This window comes from Dendropsophus ebraccatus, chromosome 6 (assembly GCF_027789765.1).
Source record: "Dendropsophus ebraccatus isolate aDenEbr1 chromosome 6, aDenEbr1.pat, whole genome shotgun sequence".
Classification (NCBI taxonomy): Eukaryota; Metazoa; Chordata; class Amphibia; order Anura; family Hylidae; genus Dendropsophus; species Dendropsophus ebraccatus.
In genome coordinates this window covers 151,642,559-151,661,969 of record NC_091459.1, presented here as the reverse complement: position 1 = coordinate 151,661,969, position 19,411 = coordinate 151,642,559, and the positions used below count along the sequence as shown (strand labels likewise).

The window sequence follows — 19,411 nt, the reverse complement described above, 5'->3', positions numbered from 1 at the left end:
CTCTGGACACTACGGCCTCAACCTCCTGGTGTACTGGCCTGTCTCCTGGTATCTGCTCCATGCTCTGGACACTACGGCCTCAACCTCCTGGTGTACTGGCCTGTCTCCTGGTATCTGCTCCATGCTCTGGACACTACAGCCCCCTTCTCCTGGTGTACTGGCCTGTCTCCTGGTATCTGCTCCATGCTCTGGACACTACAGCCTCCTCCTCCTGGTGTACTGGCCTGTCTCCTGGTATCTGCTCCATGCTCTTGACACTACAGCCTCCTCCTCTTGGTGTGCTGGCCTGTTTCCTGGTATCTGCTCCATGCTCTGGACACTATGTCCTCCTCCATGTCTCCTGGTGTACTGGCCTGTCTCCTGGTATCTGCTCCATGCTCTGGACACTACCGCCCCCTCCTCCTGGTATACTGGCCTGTCTCCTGGTATCTGCTCCATGCTCTGGACACTACGGCCCCCTCCTCCTGGTGTACTGGCCTGTCTCCTGGTATCTGCTCCATGCTCTGGACACTACGGCCCCCTCCTCCTGGTGTACTGGCCTGTCTCCTGGTATCTGCTCCATGCTCTGGACACTACCGCCCCCTCCTCCTGGTATACTGGCCTGTCTCCTGGTATCTGCTCCATGCTCTGGACACTACAGCCTCATCCTCCTGGTGTACTGGCCTGTCTCCTGGTATCTGCTCCATGCTTTGGACACTACGTCCCCCTCCTCCTGGTGTACTGGCCTGTCTCCTGGTATCTGCTCCATGCTCTGGACACTATGACCCCCTCCTTTTGGTGTACTGGCCTGTCTCCTGGTATCTGCTCCATGCTCTGGACACTATGGCCTCCTCCATGTCTCCTGGTGTACTGGCCTGTCTCCTGGTATCTGCTCCATGCTCTGGACACTACGCCCCCCTCCTCCTGGGGTACTGGCCTGTCTACTGGTATCTGCTCCATGCTCTGGACACTACGGCCCCCTCCTCCTGGTGTACTGACCTGTCTCCTGGTATCTGCTCCATGTTCTGGACACTACCGCTGCCTCCTCCTGGTGTACTGGCCTGTCTCCTGGTATCTGCTCCATGCTCTGGACACTACGGCCCCCTCCTCCTGGGGTACTGGCCTGTCTCCTGGTATCTGCTCCATGCTCTGGACACTACGGCCCCCTCCTCCTGGTGTACTGGCCTGTCTCCTGGTATCTGCTCCATGCTCTGGACACTACGGCCCCCTCCTCCTGGGGTACTGGCCTGTCTCCTGGTATCTGCTCCATGCTCTGGACACAACGACTACCTCCTTTTGGTGTACTGGCCTGTCTCCTGGTATCTGCTCCATGCTCTGGACACTACGGCCCCCTCTTCCTGGTGTACTGGCCTGTCTCCTGGTATCTGCTCCATGCTCTGGACACTACGGCCCCCTCTTCCTGGTGTACTGGCCTGTCTCCTGGTATCTGCTCCATGCTCTGGACACTACGGCCCCCTCCTCCTGGTGTACTGGCCTGTCTCCTGGTATCTGCTCCATGCTCTGGGCACTATGGCCCCCTCCTCCTGGTGTACTGGCCTGTCTCCTGGTATCTGCTCCATGCTCTGGACACTACGCCCCCCTCCTCCTGGGGTACTGGCCTGTCTACTGGTATCTGCTCCATGCTCTGGACACTACCGCCCCCTCCTCCTGGGGTACTGGCCTGTCTCCTGGTATCTGCTTCATGCTCTGGACACTACGGTCCTCTTTATGTCTCCTGGTATCTGCTCCATGCTCTGGACACTACAGCCCCCTTCTTCTGGTGTACTGGCCTGTCTCCTGGTATCTGCTCCATGCTCTGGACAGTACGGCCCTATCCTCCTGGTGTACTGGCCTGTCTCCTGGTATCTGCTCCATGCTCTGGGCACTATGGCCCTATCCTCCTGGTGTACTGGCCTGTCTCCTGGTATCTGCTTCATGCTCTGGACACTACGGCCCCTCCTCCTGGTGTACTGGCCTGTCTCCTGGTATCTGCTCCATGCTCTGGACACTACGGCCTCCTCCTCCTGGTGTACTGGCCTGTCTCCTGGTATCTGCTCCATGCTCTGGACACTACGGCCCCCTCCTCCTGGTGTACTGGCCTGTCTCCTGGTATCTGCTCCATGCTCTGGACACTACGGCCCCCTCCTCCTGGGGTACTGGCCTGTCTCCTGGTATCTGCTCCATGCTCTGGACACTACGGCCCCCTCCTCCTGGTGTACTGGCCTGTCTCCTGGTATCTGCTCCATGCTCTGGACACTACGGCCCCCTCCTCCTGGGGTACTGGCCTGTCTCCTGGTATCTGCTCCATGCTCTGGACACAACGACTACCTCCTTTTGGTGTACTGGCCTGTCTCCTGGTATCTGCTCCATGCTCTGGACACTACGGCCCCCTCTTCCTGGTGTACTGGCCTGTCTCCTGGTATCTGCTCCATGCTCTGGACACTACGGCCCCCTCTTCCTGGTGTACTGGCCTGTCTCCTGGTATCTGCTCCATGCTCTGGACACTACGGCCCCCTCCTCCTGGTGTACTGGCCTGTCTCCTGGTATCTGCTCCATGCTCTGGGCACTATGGCCCCCTCCTCCTGGTGTACTGGCCTGTCTCCTGGTATCTGCTCCATGCTCTGGACACTACGGCCCCCTCCTCCTGGTGTACTGGCCTGTCTCCTGGTATCTGCTCCATGCTCTGGACACTACGGCCCCCTCCTCCTGGGGTACTGGCCTGTCTCCTGGTATCTGCTCCATGCTCTGGACACTACGGCCCCCTCCTCCTGGGGTACTGGCCTGTCTCCTGGTATCTGCTCCATGCTCTGGACACAACGACTACCTCCTTTTGGTGTACTGGCCTGTCTCCTGGTATCTGCTCCATGCTCTGGACACTACGGCCCTCTTTATGTCTCCTGGTATCTGCTCTATGCTCTGGACACTAGGGCCCCCTCCTCCTGGTGTACTGGCCTGTCTCCTGGTATCTGTTCCATGCTCTGGACACTACGACCCCCTCCTCCTGGTGTACTGGCCTGTCTCCTGGTATCTGCTCCATGCTCTGGACACTACGGCCTCCTCCTCCTGGTGTACTGGCCTGTCTCCTGGTATCTGCTTCATGCTCTGGGCACTATGGCCCCCTCCTCCTGGTGTACTGGCCTGTCTCCTGGTATCTGCTTCATGCTCTGGGCACTATGGCCCCCTCCTCCTGGTGTACTGGCCTGTCTCCTGGTATCTGCTTCATGCTTTATTTTTTTTGTGCAATGTCTAACAGCCATATAACCAGGTGACATAACATGACAAACATTTACCCCCCAAGTGACACCCCCACAGCCACTAGAGGAGCAGCTGGGAGGCGGTTATGGACATGGTCGACCACCCTGGCCAGGTCTTCTGTGTTGGATGCACAGAACGTGCGATGAGTCTGTGGAGAGATGGGAGACCACTGTGAATGATCACCAAATGTATGACTGAACCCATGGCCAGAGATCACCAGAACTTACCAACAACTTCTCTCCACCAAAGCCACGGTTATTGAACACTACACACCTGCCAAGAGACAACATAATATCATATACTGGACAGAATACACTAAATACATATCTCCCTCAAGACATAACATGTATAACCCTAAACATATACTCACACTGGACTGGATTCTGCATCAAATTTGCCACATGTGAATATACGCTCACATACGATTAAGGTTATTGCCCCCTCTTGTCCATATCACCATTACCTGTAGCCATGGCTCTTGGCTTGTCTCACCAGGTGCAGTATATAGGACTGCTGACTGTTTCCTGTAAGGCCGGGTAGTAGGATAATAGTGGGCCGAGTGGCTGTGTCAGGGAAGTGGGGACTTTCATCATGGTCCATCCAGTCCAGAGATATCTGACCTCCATCATCGGTGCTAATGATCTCGCTGCAAGGAAAATGTGAAATCATTACTACAGAAGAAGCGTGGAGAAGATGGACCAGAGTAGCCATCATCATCAGCTGCATGAACTACAACACTGGAAGGTTCACTTACTTCCTGTATGAGGTACGAGGTTTGGAGGCCAACATGACCCTCACAATGGTTTGTAGTCTCCCTCCAGAACACCAGAAGGTTGGGCAGAACTTTTCCATCACTACCGGACAATAAGACTCCAAGAACTGACGCATGGGCCCTGAGCACACGAGGCGAGGTCGCTGCCCAGAGGAGACACACAAACTCAATGATACTGGCCAAAAATAGTCAGGAGAAGCAATACAAGAGCAGAGTCTGGAGGAGGAGACACGTGTCTAGAGGGTGCAGAGGAGTCTAAAGAGAGCGCAGAGGAGTCTAAAGAGAGTGCAGAGGAGTCTAGAGGAGGAGACACATGTCTAGAGGGTGCAGAGGAGTCTAAAGAGAGTGTAGAGGAGACTAAAGAGAGTGCAGAGGAGTCTAAAGAGAGCGCAGAGGAGTCTAATGAGAGTGCAGAGGAGTCTAAAGAGAGTGCAGAGGCGTCTAGAGGAGGAGACACATGTCTAGAGGGTACAGAGGAGTCTAGAGAGAGTGTAGAGGAGTCTGGAGGAGGAGACACATGTCTAAAGGGTGCAGAGGAGTCTAAAGAGAGTGCAGAGGAGACTAAAGAGAGCGCAGAGGAGTCTAGAGGAGGAGACGCATGTCTAGAGGGTACAGAGAAGTCTAAAGAGAGTGCAGAGGAGACTAAAGAGAGTGCTGAGGAGTCTAGAGGAGGAGACACATGTCTAGAGGGTACAGAGAAGTCTAAAGAGAGTGCAGAGGAGTCTAAAGAGAGTGCAGAGTCTGGAGGAGGAGACACATGTCTAGAGGGTGCAGAGGAGTCTAGAGAGAGTGCAGAGGAGTCTAGAGGAGGAGACACATGTCTGGAGGGTGCAGAGGAGTCTAAAGAGAGTGCAGAGGAGACTAAAGAGAGTGCAGAGGACTCTAAAGAGAGTGCAGAGTAGTCTAAAGAGAGTGCAGAGGACTCTAAAGAGAGCGCAGAGGAGTCTAGAGGAGGAGACGCATGTCTAGAGGGTACAGAGAAGTCTAGAGAGTGCAGAGGAGTCTAAAGAGAGCGCAGAGGAGTCTGGAGGAGGAGACATGTTGAGAGTGTACAGGGGAGTCTGGATGAGGACAGAAGTAGACAGGAGAGTCTAAAGGAGGGACACTGTTCTGGAGGGGGACAGAGGAAGACAGAAGAGTCTAGAGGGGATAGAAGAGTTTGGAGGAGGGTCCCTGAGTCTGGAGCTGGTATACCCCTCACTGATGTCTATGACTGATATGCTGTGGTATCTGTGGGGCAGGGGATGGGGTCGTGTGACTTCCACAAAGGGTTTCCAGTCCCAGTGAACATTGAACTTATAGAGAAAGAAAGTAAGAAATGGAGGAAAGGTCGGAGGAGGGGGAGGGGTGCAGAGACTCTGTCCTTAGTGACATGGCTGAAGACAAAGGTGACAGAGACATTTTCAGGGAAGATAAGCAGTAACCCTGAGACTGACCTTACATATCTGTGTCCAATAGTACAGTAGCCAAGTCACCCCAACACCCAAGAACAGAGGAGTCCATCCAGAGGACGGGGGCTGAAGGCGAGACTCTCCCTGCATGACGTCTGTCGCAGCTCCTGGAACACACAGGACCCACGCTGAATGTAACGTGACACACAGGTAACGGATGTGACAATATAAACAACGTAACACACAGGTAACGGATGTGACAATATAAACAACGTAACACACAGGTAACGGATGTGACAATATAAACAACGTAACACACAGGTAACGGATGTGACAATATAAACAACGTAACACACAGGTAACGGATGTGACAATATAAACAACGTGACACACAGGTAACGGATGTGACAATATAAACAACGTGACACACAGGTAACGGATGTGACAATATAAACAACGTGACACACAGGTAACGGATGTGACAATATAAACAACGTGACACACAGGTAACGGATGTGACAATGTAACACACAGGTAACGGATGTGACAATATAACACACAGGTAGCGGATGTGACAATATAAACAACGTAACACACAGGTAACGGATGTGACAACATAAACAACGTAACACACAGGTAACGGATGTGACAATATAAACAACGTAACACACAGGTAACGGATGTGACAACATAAACAACGTAACACACAGGTAACGGATGTGACAACATAAACAACGTAACACACAGGTAGCGGATGTGACAATATAAACAACGTAACACACAGGTAGCGGATGTGACAATATAAACAACGTAACACACAGGTAACGGATGTGACAATGTAAGACACAGGTAGCGGATGTGACAATGTAAGACACAGGTAACGGATGTGACAATATAAACAACGTAACACACAGGTAACGGATGTGACAATATAAACAACGTAACACACAGGTAACGGATGTGACAATATAAACAACGTGACACACAGGTAACGGATGTGACAACATAAACAACGTAACACACAGGTAGTGGATGTGACAATATATAACGAACAACATAACACACAGGTAACGGATGTAACAACATATAACGAACAACATAACACACAGGTAACGGATGTGACAACATAAACAACATAACACACAAATAACGGATGTGACAACATAAACAACGTAACACACAGGTAATGGATGTGACAACATAAACAACGTAGTAATCACCGGCGTACAAGGACCACTTAAGACTAACTAATACTTAACTTTTAATAATTCATTAAAAATATTAAACAAAGGTCCACACAGACAAACAGAAACATCCACTAGTGTACTCTATATACAGTGAAGTTACCTGAAGGACAAATATGCACATCGGGAAAAAAAAAAAATATATGTCCCGCGCCCCCAAAGGGGTACTAATAGATAGGGACTACAGGCCAGGCACTGAGAGAGACAAGATACAATCCAAAACAGAGGAAAGAAAAGAGAGGAGAGTGACGGTGTACCCTGCTCTCTGCCCTAGTAACCTCTTGCCCTGCCTTTTGGGGAACCCACCTCCTTAATAGGGTGGCCCCAACCACGATGACAGTCCCTTCCTTATTGCACGTGCCCAGGAGGAAACAAAAGAGAAAAAACAGAAGACAGAAAAGAGTGCAAAACAGTGTCAACTCAAAACCACCTTAAAAAACAAACAGCAAGAGATATCATTATATAAAGGCACAGCACATATTTCGTACGCTGTGCTCGTTCCGACGCGTTTCAACCGTCCCAATTATGGACGGATTCATCAGGGAACACATATAGCACTCAAAAGGATGTGCTTAAACCAATTCCTGCTGTGAGGGAACATAAACAACGTAACACACAGGTAACGGATGTGACAACATAAACAACGTAACACACAGGTAACGGATGTGACAACGTAAACAACGTAACACACAGGTAACGGATGTGACAACATAAACAATGTAACACACAGGTAACGGATGTGACAACATAAACAACGTAACACACAGGTAACGGATGTGACAACATAAACAACGTAACACACAGGTAACGGATGTGACAACATAAACAATGTAACACACAGGTAACGGATGTGACAACATAAACAATGTAACACACAAGTAACGGATGTGACAACATAAACAATGTAACAGAGGGTAATGTATTCATCAATAAATAGAACACAATAATGTAAATCCATCAATGAATGTACCAATGTACAGGAAACAGTGTAATGTTAATCCATCAATCAATCAACAAAACAATGTAACACACAGTGTACCTCATTAATAACCACAACAAATATCATCTGACAGTGTAACAGAGCGATCGCTGAATGAAACAATGTATGACAAAGCCCCAACCACCATCACACAGAGTATCACACAGCATATCACACAGAGTATCACACAGAGTATCACACAGCATATCACACAGAGTATCACACAGAGTATAACACAGAGTATCACACAGTATCACACAGAGTATAACACAGAGTATAACACAGAGTTTCACACAGAGTATAACACAGAGTATCACACAGAGTATAACACAGAGTATAACACAGAGTATCACACAGAATATAAGACAGAGTATCACACAGAGTATCACACGGCATATCACACAGAGTTCACACAGAGTATCACACAGCATATCACACAGAGTATCACACAGAGTATCACACAGCATATCACACAGAGTATCACACAGAGTATAACACAGAGTATCACACAGTATCACACAGAGTATAACACAGAGTATAACACAGAGTATCACACAGAGTATAACACAGAGTATCACACAGTATATCACACAGAGTATCACACAGAGTATCACACAGAGTATCACACAGTATATCACACAGAGTATCACACAGTATCACACAGAGTATCACACAGAGTATCACACAGTATCACACAGAATATAACACAGAGTATCACACAGAATATAACACAGAGTATAACACAGAATATAACACAGAGTATAATAAGTATCACACAGAGTATAACACAGCATATCACACAGAGTATCACACAGAGTATCACACAGAATATAACAGAGTATCACACAGAGTATAACACAGTATCACACAGAGTATAACACAGAGTATCACACAGAATATAACACACAGTATCACACAGAATATAACACAGAGTATAATAAGTATCACACAGAGTATAACACAGCATATCACACAGAGTATCACACAGAGTATCACACAGAATATAACACAGAGTATCACACAGAGTATCACACAGAATATAACACAGAGTATCACACAGAGTATCACACAGAGTATCACACAGAGTATAACACAGAGTATCACACAGAGTATAACACAGAGTATAACACAGAGTATAACACAGAGTATCACACAGTATCACACAGTGTATCACACAGAGTATCACACAGAGTATCACACAGAGTATAACACAGAGTATCACACAGAGTATCACACAGAGTATAACACAGAGTATCACACAGAGTATAACACAGAGTATCACACAGAGTATAACACAGTATCACACAGAGTATCACACAGAGTATCACACAGTATCACACAGAATATAACACAGAGTATAACACAGAGTATAACACACAGAGTATCACACAGAGTATAACACAGAGTATCACACAGAGTATCACACAGAGTATAATAAGTATCACACACAGTATCACACAGAGTATCACACAGAGTATAACAGAGTATCACACAGTATCACACAGAGTATAACACAGAGTATCACACAGTATCACACAGAGTATCACACAGAGTATAAACAGAGTATCACACAGAGTATCACACAGTATCACACAGAGTATAACACAGAGTATCACACAGTATCACACACAGTATCACACAGAGTATCACACACAGTATCACACAGAGTATCACACAGAGTATAACACACAGTATAACACAGAGTATCACACAGAGTATAACACAGTATCACACAGAGTATAACACACAGTATCACACAGAGTATCACACAGAGTATAACACACAGTATAACACACAGTATCACACAGAATATAACACAGAGTATAATAAGTATCACACAGAGTATCACACAGAGTATAACACAGAGTATAAACAGAGTATCACACAGAGTATAACACAGAGTATAACACAGAGTATCACACAGTATCACACAGAATATAACACAGAGTATAACACAGAGTATAACACACAGAGTATCACACAGAGTATAACACAGAGTATCACACAGAGTATCACACAGAGTATAATAAGTATCACACACAGTATCACACAGAGTATCACACAGAGTATAACAGAGTATCACACAGTATCACACAGAGTATAACACAGAGTATCACACAGTATCACACAGAGTATCACACAGAGTATAAACAGAGTATCACACAGAGTATCACACAGTATCACACAGAGTATAACACAGAGTATCACACAGTATCACACACAGTATCACACAGAGTATCACACAGAGTATCACACACAGTATCACACAGAGTATCACACAGAGTATAACACACAGTATAACACAGAGTATCACACAGAGTATAACACAGTATCACACAGAGTATAACACACAGTATCACACAGAGTATCACACAGAGTATAACACACAGTATAACACAGAGTATAACACACAGTATCACACAGAATATAACACAGAGTATAATAAGTATCACACAGAGTATCACACAGAGTATAACACAGAGTATAACACAGAGTATAACACAGAGTATCACACAGTATCACACAGAGTATAACACAGAGTATAACACAGAGTATAACACAGTATCACACAGAGTATAACACAGAGTATCACACAGTATCACACAGAGTATAACACAGAGTATCACACAGAGTATCACACAGAGTATCACACAGAGTATCACACAGTATCACACAGAGTATCACACAGAGTATAACACAGTATAACACAGAATATAACACAGAATATAACACAGAATATAACACAGTATCACACAGAGTATAACACAGTATCACACAGTATAACACAGAGTATCACACAGTATCACACAGAGTATCACACAGATTATCACACAGAGTATAACACAGAGTATAACACAGAATATAACACAGAGTATCACACACAGTATCACACAGAGTATAACACAGAGTATAACACAGTATCACACAGAGTATAACACAGAGTATAACACAGTATCACACAGAGTATAACACAGAGTATCACACAGTATCACACAGAGTATCACACAGAGTATCACACAGAGTATCACACAGAGTATAACACAGAGTATAACACAGTATCACACAGAGTATAACACAGAGTATCACACAGTATCACACACAGTATCACACAGAGTATCACACAGAGTATCACACACAGTATCACACAGAGTATCACACAGAGTATAACACACAGTATAACACAGAGTATCACACAGAGTATAACACACAGTATCACACAGAGTATCACACAGAGTATAACACACAGTATAACACAGAGTATAACACACAGTATCACACAGAATATAACACAGAGTATAATAAGTATCACACAGAGTATCACACAGAGTATAACACAGAGTATAACACAGAGTATAACACAGAGTATCACACAGTATCACACAGAGTATAACACAGAGTATAACACAGAGTATAACACAGTATCACACAGAGTATAACACAGAGTATCACACAGTATCACACAGAGTATAACACAGAGTATCACACAGAGTATCACACAGAGTATCACACAGAGTATCACACAGTATCACACAGAGTATCACACAGAGTATAACACAGTATAACACAGAATATAACACAGAATATAACACAGAGTATCACACAGAATATAACACAGTATCACACAGAGTATAACACAGTATCACACAGTATAACACAGAGTATCACACAGTATCACACAGAGTATCACACAGATTATCACACAGAGTATAACACAGAGTATAACACAGAATATAACACAGAGTATCACACACAGTATCACACAGAGTATAACACAGAGTATAACACAGTATCACACAGAGTATAACACAGAGTATAACACAGTATCACACAGAGTATAACACAGAGTATCACACAGTATCACACAGAGTATCACACAGAGTATCACACAGAGTATCACACAGAGTATAACACAGAGTATAACACAGTATCACACAGAGTATAACACAGAGTATAACACAGTATCACACAGAGTATAACACAGAGTATCACACAGTATCACACAGAGTATCACACAGAGTATCACACAGAGTATCACACAGAGTATCACACAGAGTATAACACAGTATCACACAGAGTATAACACAGTATCACACAGTATCACACAGAGTATCACACAGAGTATAACACAGAGTATAACACAGAGTATAACACAGAGTATCACACAGTATAACACAGAGTATCACACAGTATCACACAGAGTATAACACAGAGTATAACACAGAGTATCACACAGAGTATCACACAGAGTATAACACAGAGTATCACACAGAGTATCACACAGTATCACACAGAGTATAACACAGAGTATCACACAGTATATCACACAGAGTATCACACAGAGTATAACACAGAGTATAACACAGAGTATCACACAGTATCACACAGAGTATAACACAGAGTATCACACAGTATATCACACAGAGTATCACACAGAGTATAACACAGAGTATAACACAGAGTATAACACAGAGTATCACACAGAGTATAACACAGTATCACACAGAGTATAACACAGTATCACACAGAGTATCACACAGAGTATCACACAGAGTATAACACAGTATCACACAGAGTATCACAAAGAGTATAACACAGAGTATCACACAGTATATAACACAGTATAACACAGTATCACACAGAGTATAACACAGAGTATCACACAGAGTATCACACAGAGTATAACACAGAGTATAACACAGAGTATCACACAGCATATCACACAGAGTATCACACACAGTATCACACAGAGTATAACACAGAGTATCACACAGTATCACACAGAGTATCACACAGAATATAACACAGTATAACACAGTATCACACAGAGTATCACACAGAGTATCACACAGAGTATCACACAGAATATAACACAGTATCACAGAGTATAACACAGAGTATCACACAGAATATAACACAGTATAACACAGAGTATCACACAGAGTATCACACAGAGTATCACACAGAGTATCACACAGAGTATAACACAGTATCACACAGAATATAACACAGTATCACACAGTATCACACAGAGTATAACACAGAGTATCACACAGAATATAACACAGTATCACACAGTATAACACAGAGTATCACACAGAGTATCACACAGAATATAACACAGTATCACACAGAGTATCACACATGCTCCCCCCCCCCATATTCAGGCACAGGCCCTTGAACTTCTTGTGACTTTTACCGGGTGTCTCTGACCGTGACGGCACACACAGGAGCAGCCACACTCTCCTCATCCTGCGCTCAGCAACACCCAGTCACACATGCCCCTCCTACACCGACAACTGCCGCCATCTTTGTAATGGGCAGCCTTGTTAACTGCTCAGTGTCGGGAAACAAAAGGAGGAGAAGAGAATAACACGTGGTAACGTAGAGAGGAACAGAATAATATCCTCCTCTACCAGTCACTAGAGTCATGGCCAAAAGTTTTACGAATGACACAAATCTTCTATTTCCCATGATCCTCTGCCCTCTGGTTTTTCTGTGTGTTTGTCAGATGTTTTTATCACATACAGAAATATAACTACAATCATATTCTGAGTAACAGAAGCTTCTACTGACAGGTAGATGAGTTACTGCAGCAAGTCTATAATATTTGCAGTGTTTCGCCTTCTTCTTCAGGACCTCTGCAATTCTCCCCGGCTGCTCTCATACAACTTCTGGACCAAATCCTGACTGATAGCCGTCCATTCTTGTACAATCAATACTTGCATTTTGTCAGAATTTGTTGGTTTTTGTTTGTCCACCCGTCTCTTGATGATTGACCACAAGTTCTCAATGGGATTAAGCTATGGGGAGTTTCCAGGCCATGGACCCAAATCTCTATGTTTTGTTCCCTGAGCCATTTAGTTATCACCTTTGCTTTATGGCAAGGTGCTCCATCATGCTGGAAAAGGCATTGTTGGTGGCCAAACTGCTCTTGGACGGTTGGGAGAAGTTGCTCTTGGAGGACGTTCTGGTCCCATTCTTTATTCATGGCCGTGTTTTTAGGCAAGACTGTGAGTGAGCCGATTCCCTTGGCTGAGAAGCACCCCACACATGAATGGTTTCAGGATGCCGGTTATAGTTGGCATGAGACAAGACTGGTGGTAGCACTCACCTCGTCTTCTCCCAATAAGTTGTTTTCCAGATGTCCCAAACAATCGGAAAGGGGATTCATCAGAGACAATGACTTTCCCCCAGTCCTCAGCAGTCCACTCCCTGGACCTTTCCCCCAGTCCTCAGCAGTCCACTCCCTGGACCTTTCCCCCAGTCCTCAGCAGTCCACTCCCTGGACCTTTCCCCCAGTAGCAGTCCACTCCCTGGACCTTTCCCCCAATCCTCAGCAGTCCCCTCCCTGGACCTTTCCCCCAGTCCTCTGCAGTCCACTCCCTGGACCTTTCCCCCAGTCCTCAGCTGTCCACTCCCTGGACCTTTCCCCCAGTCCTCAGCAGTCCACTCCCTGGACCTTTCCCCCAGTCCTCCGCAGTCCCCTCCCTGGACCTTTCCCCCAGTCCTCCGCAGTCCGCTCCCTGGACCTTTCCCCCAGTCCTCAGCAGTCCGCTCCCTGGACCTTTCCCCCAGTGCTCAGCCGTCCGCTCCCTGGACCTTTCCCCCAGTCCTCAGCAGTCCGCTCCCTGGACCTTTCCCCCAGTCCTCAGCAGTCCGCTCCCTGGACCTTTCCCCCAGTGCTCAGCCGTCCGCTCCCTGGACCTTTCCCCCAGTCCTCAGCAGTCCGCTCCCTGGACCTTTCCCCCAGTCCTCAGCAGTCCGCTCCCTGGACCTTTCCCCCAGTGCTCAGCCGTCCGCTCCCTGGACCTTTCCCCCAGTCCTCAGCAGTCCACTCCCTGGACCTTTCCCCCAGTCCTCAGTAGTCCATTCCCTGGACCTTTCCCCCAGTCCTCAGCAGTCCCCTCCCTGGACCTTTCCCCCAGTGCTCAGCCGTCCGCTCCCTGGACCTTTCCCCCAGTCCTCAGCAGTCCACTCCCTGGACCTTTCCCCCAGTCCTCAGCAGTCCACTCCCTGCACCTTTCCCCCAGTAGCAGTCCACTCCCTGGACCTTTCCCCCAATCCTCAGCAGTCCACTCCCTGGACCTTTCCCCCAGTCCTCTGCAGTCCACTCCCTGCACCTTTCCCCCAGTCCTCAGCAGTCCCCTCCCTGGACCTTTCCCCCAGTCCTCAGCAGTCCGCTCCCTGGACCTTTCCCCCAGTGCTCAGCCGTCCGCTCCCTGGACCTTTCCCCCAGTCCTCAGCAGTCCGCTCCCTGGACCTTTCCCCCAGTCCTCAGCAGTCCGCTCCCTGGACCTTTCCCCCAGTGCTCAGCCGTCCGCTCCCTGGACCTTTCCCCCAGTCCTCAGCAGTCCACTCCCTGCACCTTTCCCCCAGTCCTCAGCAGTCCACTCCCTGGACCTTTCCCCCAGTCCTCAGCAGTCCAATCCCTGGACCTTTCCCCCAGTCCTCAGCAGTCTACTCCCTGGACCTTTCCCCCAGTAGCAGTCCCCTTCCTGGACCTTTCCCCCAATCCTCAGCAGTCCACTCCCTGGACCTTTCCCCCAGTCCTCTGCAGTCCACTCCCTGCACCTTTCCCCCAGTCCTCTGCAGTCCACTCCCTGCACCTTTCCCCCAGTCCTCAGCAGTCCGCTCCCTGGACCTTTCCCCCAGTGCTCAGCCGTCCGCTCCCTGCACCTTTCCCCCAGTGCTCAGCCGTCCGCTCCCTGGACCTTTCCCCCAGTCCTCAGCAGTCCGCTCCCTGGACCTTTCCCCCAGTCCTCAGCAGTCCGCTCCCTGGACCTTTCCCCCAGTGCTCAGCCGTCCGCTCCCTGGACCTTTCCCCCAGTCCTCAGCAGTCCACTCCCTGGACCTTTCCCCCAGTCCTCAGCAGTCCACTCCCTGGACCTTTCCCCCAGTCCTCAGCAGTCCCCTCCCTGGACCTTTCCCCCAGTGCTCAGCCGTCCGCTCCCTGGACCTTTCCCCCAGTCCTCAGCAGTCCACTCCCTGGACCTTTCCCCCAGTCCTCAGCAGTCCACTCCCTGCACCTTTCCCCCAGTAGCAGTCCACTCCCTGGACCTTTCCCCCAATCCTCAGCAGTCCACTCCCTGGACCTTTCCCCCAGTCCTCTGCAGTCCACTCCCTGCACCTTTCCCCCAGTCCTCAGCAGTCCGCTCCCTGGACCTTTCCCCCAGTCCTCAGCAGTCCGCTCCCTGGACCTTTCCCCCAGTCCTCAGCAGTCCGCTCCCTGGACCTTTCCCCCAGTCCTCAGCAGTCCGCTCCCTGGACCTTTCCCCCAGTGCTCAGCCGTCCGCTCCCTGGACCTTTCCCCCAGTCCTCAGCAGTCCGCTCCCTGGACCTTTCCCCCAGTCCTCAGCAGTCCGCTCCCTGGACCTTTCCCCCAGTGCTCAGCCGTCCGCTCCCTGGACCTTTCCCCCAGTCCTCAGCAGTCCACTCCCTGCACCTTTCCCCCAGTCCTCAGCAGTCCACTCCCTGGACCTTTCCCCCAGTCCTCAGCAGTCCAATCCCTGGACCTTTCCCCCAGTCCTCAGCAGTCTACTCCCTGGACCTTTCCCCCAGTCCTCAGCAGTCCACTCCCTGGACCTTTCCCCCAATCCTCAGCAGTCCACTCCCTGGACCTTTCCCCCAGTCCTCTGCAGTCCACTCCCTGCACCTTTCCCCCAGTCCTCTGCAGTCCACTCCCTGCACCTTTCCCCCAGTCCTCAGCAGTCCGCTCCCTGGACCTTTCCCCCAGTGCTCAGCCGTCCGCTCCCTGGACCTTTCCCCCAGTCCTCAGCAGTCCGCTCCCTGGACCTTTCCCCCAGTCCTCAGCAGTCCGCTCCCTGGACCTTTCCCCCAGTGCTCAGCCGTCCGCTCCCTGGACCTTTCCCCCAGTCCTCAGCCGTCCGCTCCCTGCACCTTTCCCCCAGTCCTCAGCAGGCCACTCCCTGCACCTTTCCCCCAGTCCTCAGCAGTCCGCTCCCTGGACCTTTCCCCTAGTCCTCAGCAGTCCTCTCCCTGGACCTTTTGCAGAATATCAGTCTGTCCCTGATGTTTTTCTGGAGAGAAGTGGCTTCTTTGCTGCCCTCCTTGAGACCAGGCCTTGCTCCAAGAGTCTCCGCAGTCTCACAGTGCACAGTGCAGATGCCCTCACACCTGCCTGCTGCCATTCCTGACCAAGCTCTGCACTGCTGGTAGCCCCATCCCGCAGCTGACCACACTTATAAGAGACGAGGTGCAATCTTTCTAGATGCGATACTCTTCCCTGTTCGGCCATTTTTGTGCAGTGCAATGATGACTGCACGTGTTTCTTTAGAGATAACCATGGTAACAGAAGAGAAACAATGATGCCAAGCACCAGCCTCCTTTTAAAGTGTCCAGTGGTGTCATTCTTACTTAATCATGACAGATTGATCTCCAGCCCTGTCCTCACCAACACCCACACCTGTGATAATGGAGCGATCACTGAAACGATGTTAGCTGCTCCTTGTAAGGCCGGGCTGCAATGATGGTGAAATGTGTTTTGGGGATAAAGTTCATTTTCTAGGCAAAAATTGACTTTGCAAGTAATTGCTGTTAAGCTGATCCCTCTGTATAACATTCTGCAGTATATGATGCAAATTGCCATTTTAAAAACTGAAGCCGCAGACTTTGTAATAATTAATATTTGTATCATTCTCAAAACTTTTGGTCATGACTGTACACTGATGTCTCCTCCTCCTGTACCAGTCACTACACTGATGTCTCCTCCTCCTGTACCAGTCACTACACTGATGTCTCCTCCTCCTGTACCAGTCACTACACTGATGTCTCCTCCTCCTGTACCAGTCACTACACTGATGTCTCCTCCTCCTGTACCAGTCACTACACTGATGTCTCCTCCTCCTGTACCAGTCACTACACTGATGTCTCCTCCTCCTGTACCAGTCACTACACTGATGTCTCCTCCTCCTGTACCAGTCACTACACTGATGTCTCCTCCTCCTGTACCAGTCACTACACTGATGTCTCCTCCCCCTGTACCAGTCACTACACTGATGTCTCCTCCTCCTGTACCAGTCACTACACTGATGTCTCCTCCTCCTGTACCAGTCACTACACTGATGTCTCCTCCTCCTGTACCAGTCACTACACTGATGTCTCCTCCTCCTGTACCAGTCACTACACTGATGTCTCCTCCCCCTGTACCAGTCACTACACTGATGTCTCCTCCTCCTGTACCAGTCACTACACTGATGTCTCCTCCTCCTCCTGTACCAGTCACTACACTGATGTCTCCTCCTCCTCCTGTACCAGTCACTACACTGATGTCTCCTCCCCCTGTACCAGTCACTACACTGATGTCTCCTCCTCCTGTACCAGTCACTACACTGATGTCTCCTCCTCCAGTACCAGTCACTACACTGATGTCTCCTCCTCCTCCTGTACCAGTCACTACACTGATGTCTCCTCCTCCTCCTGTACCAGTCACTACACTGATGTCTCCTCCTCCTGTACCAGTCACTACACTGATGTCTCCTCCTCCTGTACCAGTCACTACACTGATGTCTCCTCCTCCTGTACCAGTCACTACACTGATGTCTCCTCCTCCTGTACCAGTCACTACACTGATGTCTCCTCCTCCAGTACCAGTCACTACACTGATGTCTCCTCCTCCTCCTGTACCAGTCACTACACTGATGTCTCCTCCTCCTCCTGTACCAGTCACTACACTGATGTCTCCTCCTCCTGTACCAGTCACTACACTGATGTCTCCTCCTCCTGTACCAGTCACTACACTGATGTCTCCTCCTCCTGTACCAGTCACTACACTGATGTCTCCTCCTCCTCCTGTACCAGTCACTACACTGATGTCTCCTCCTGTACCAGTCACTACACTGATGTCTCCTCCTCCTCTACCAGTCACTACACTGATGTCTCCTCCTCCTCTACCAGTCACTACACTGATGTCTCCTCCTCCTCCTGTACCAGTCACTAGACTGATGTCTCCTCCTATACCAGTCACTACACTGATGTCTCCTCCTCCTCCTGTACCAGTCACTACACTGATGTCTCCTCCTCCTCCTGTACCAGTCACTACACTGATGTCTCCTCCTTCTCCTGTACCAGTCACTACACTGATGTCTCCTCCTCCTCCTATACCAGTCACTACACTGATGTCTCCTCCTCCTGTACCAGTCACTACACTGATGTCTCCTCCTGTACCAGTCACTACACTGATGTCTCCTCCTCCTCCTGTACCAGTCACTACACTGATGTCTCCTCCTCCTGTACCAGTCACTACACTGATGTCTCCTCCTCCTCCTGTACCAGTCACTACACTGATGTCTCCTCCTCCTCCTGTACCAGTCACTACACAGATGTCTCCTCCTCCTCCTGTACCAGTCACTACACTGATGTCTCCTCCTCCTGTACCAGTCACTACACTGATGTCTCCTCCTCCTCCTGTACCAGTCACTACACAGATGTCTCCTCCTCCTCCTGTACCAGTCACTACACTGATGTCTCCTCCCCCTGTACCAGTCACTACACTGATGTCTCCTCCTCCTGTACCAGTCACTACACTGATGTCTCCTCCTCCAGTACCAGTCACTACACTGATGTCTCCTCCTCCTCCTGTACCAGTCACTACACTGATGTCTCCTCCTCCTCCTGTACCAGTCACTACACTGATGTCTCCTCCTCCTGTACCAGTCACTACACTGATGTCTCCTCCTCCTGTACCAGTCACTACACTGATGTCTCCTCCTCCTGTACCAGTCACTACACTGATGTCTCCTCCTGTACCAGTCACTACACTGATGTCTCCTCC

General features: G+C 48.9%; 2 protein-coding genes across 4 annotated transcripts in view; one reads left to right on the top strand and one right to left on the bottom strand.

The window, feature by feature from the left end:
* The window catches only part of ABHD1 (abhydrolase domain containing 1), a 90,096-nt gene that overhangs the window by 16,562 nt on the left and 54,123 nt on the right, over positions 1-19,411 (bottom strand). The window contains exons 1-6 of one of the 3 annotated variants that reach the window (XM_069973294.1): positions 12,818-12,887; positions 5,443-5,564; positions 3,989-4,149; positions 3,698-3,880; positions 3,462-3,507; positions 3,270-3,382 (exon numbers count right to left, since the gene is read on the bottom strand). In XM_069973294.1, coding sequence (XP_069829395.1) covers positions 3,270-3,382; positions 3,462-3,507; positions 3,698-3,880; positions 3,989-4,149; positions 5,443-5,564; positions 12,818-12,869 — 677 coding nt within the window. In that variant the 5' untranslated portion in view covers positions 12,870-12,887. Of the gene's footprint in view, positions 1-3,269; positions 3,383-3,461; positions 3,508-3,697; positions 3,881-3,988; positions 4,150-5,442; positions 5,565-12,817; positions 12,888-19,411 lie in introns of those variants that run through there. The other 2 variants (XM_069973295.1, XM_069973296.1) reach the window with 2 other exon arrangements.
* Positions 5,400-19,411, top strand: part of CGREF1 (cell growth regulator with EF-hand domain 1) — a 67,972-nt gene continuing 53,960 nt past the window's right edge. The window contains exon 1 of the mRNA XM_069973297.1: positions 5,400-5,607. Coding sequence (XP_069829398.1) covers positions 5,546-5,607 — 62 coding nt within the window. The 5' untranslated portion in view covers positions 5,400-5,545. The remainder of the gene's footprint in view (positions 5,608-19,411) is intronic.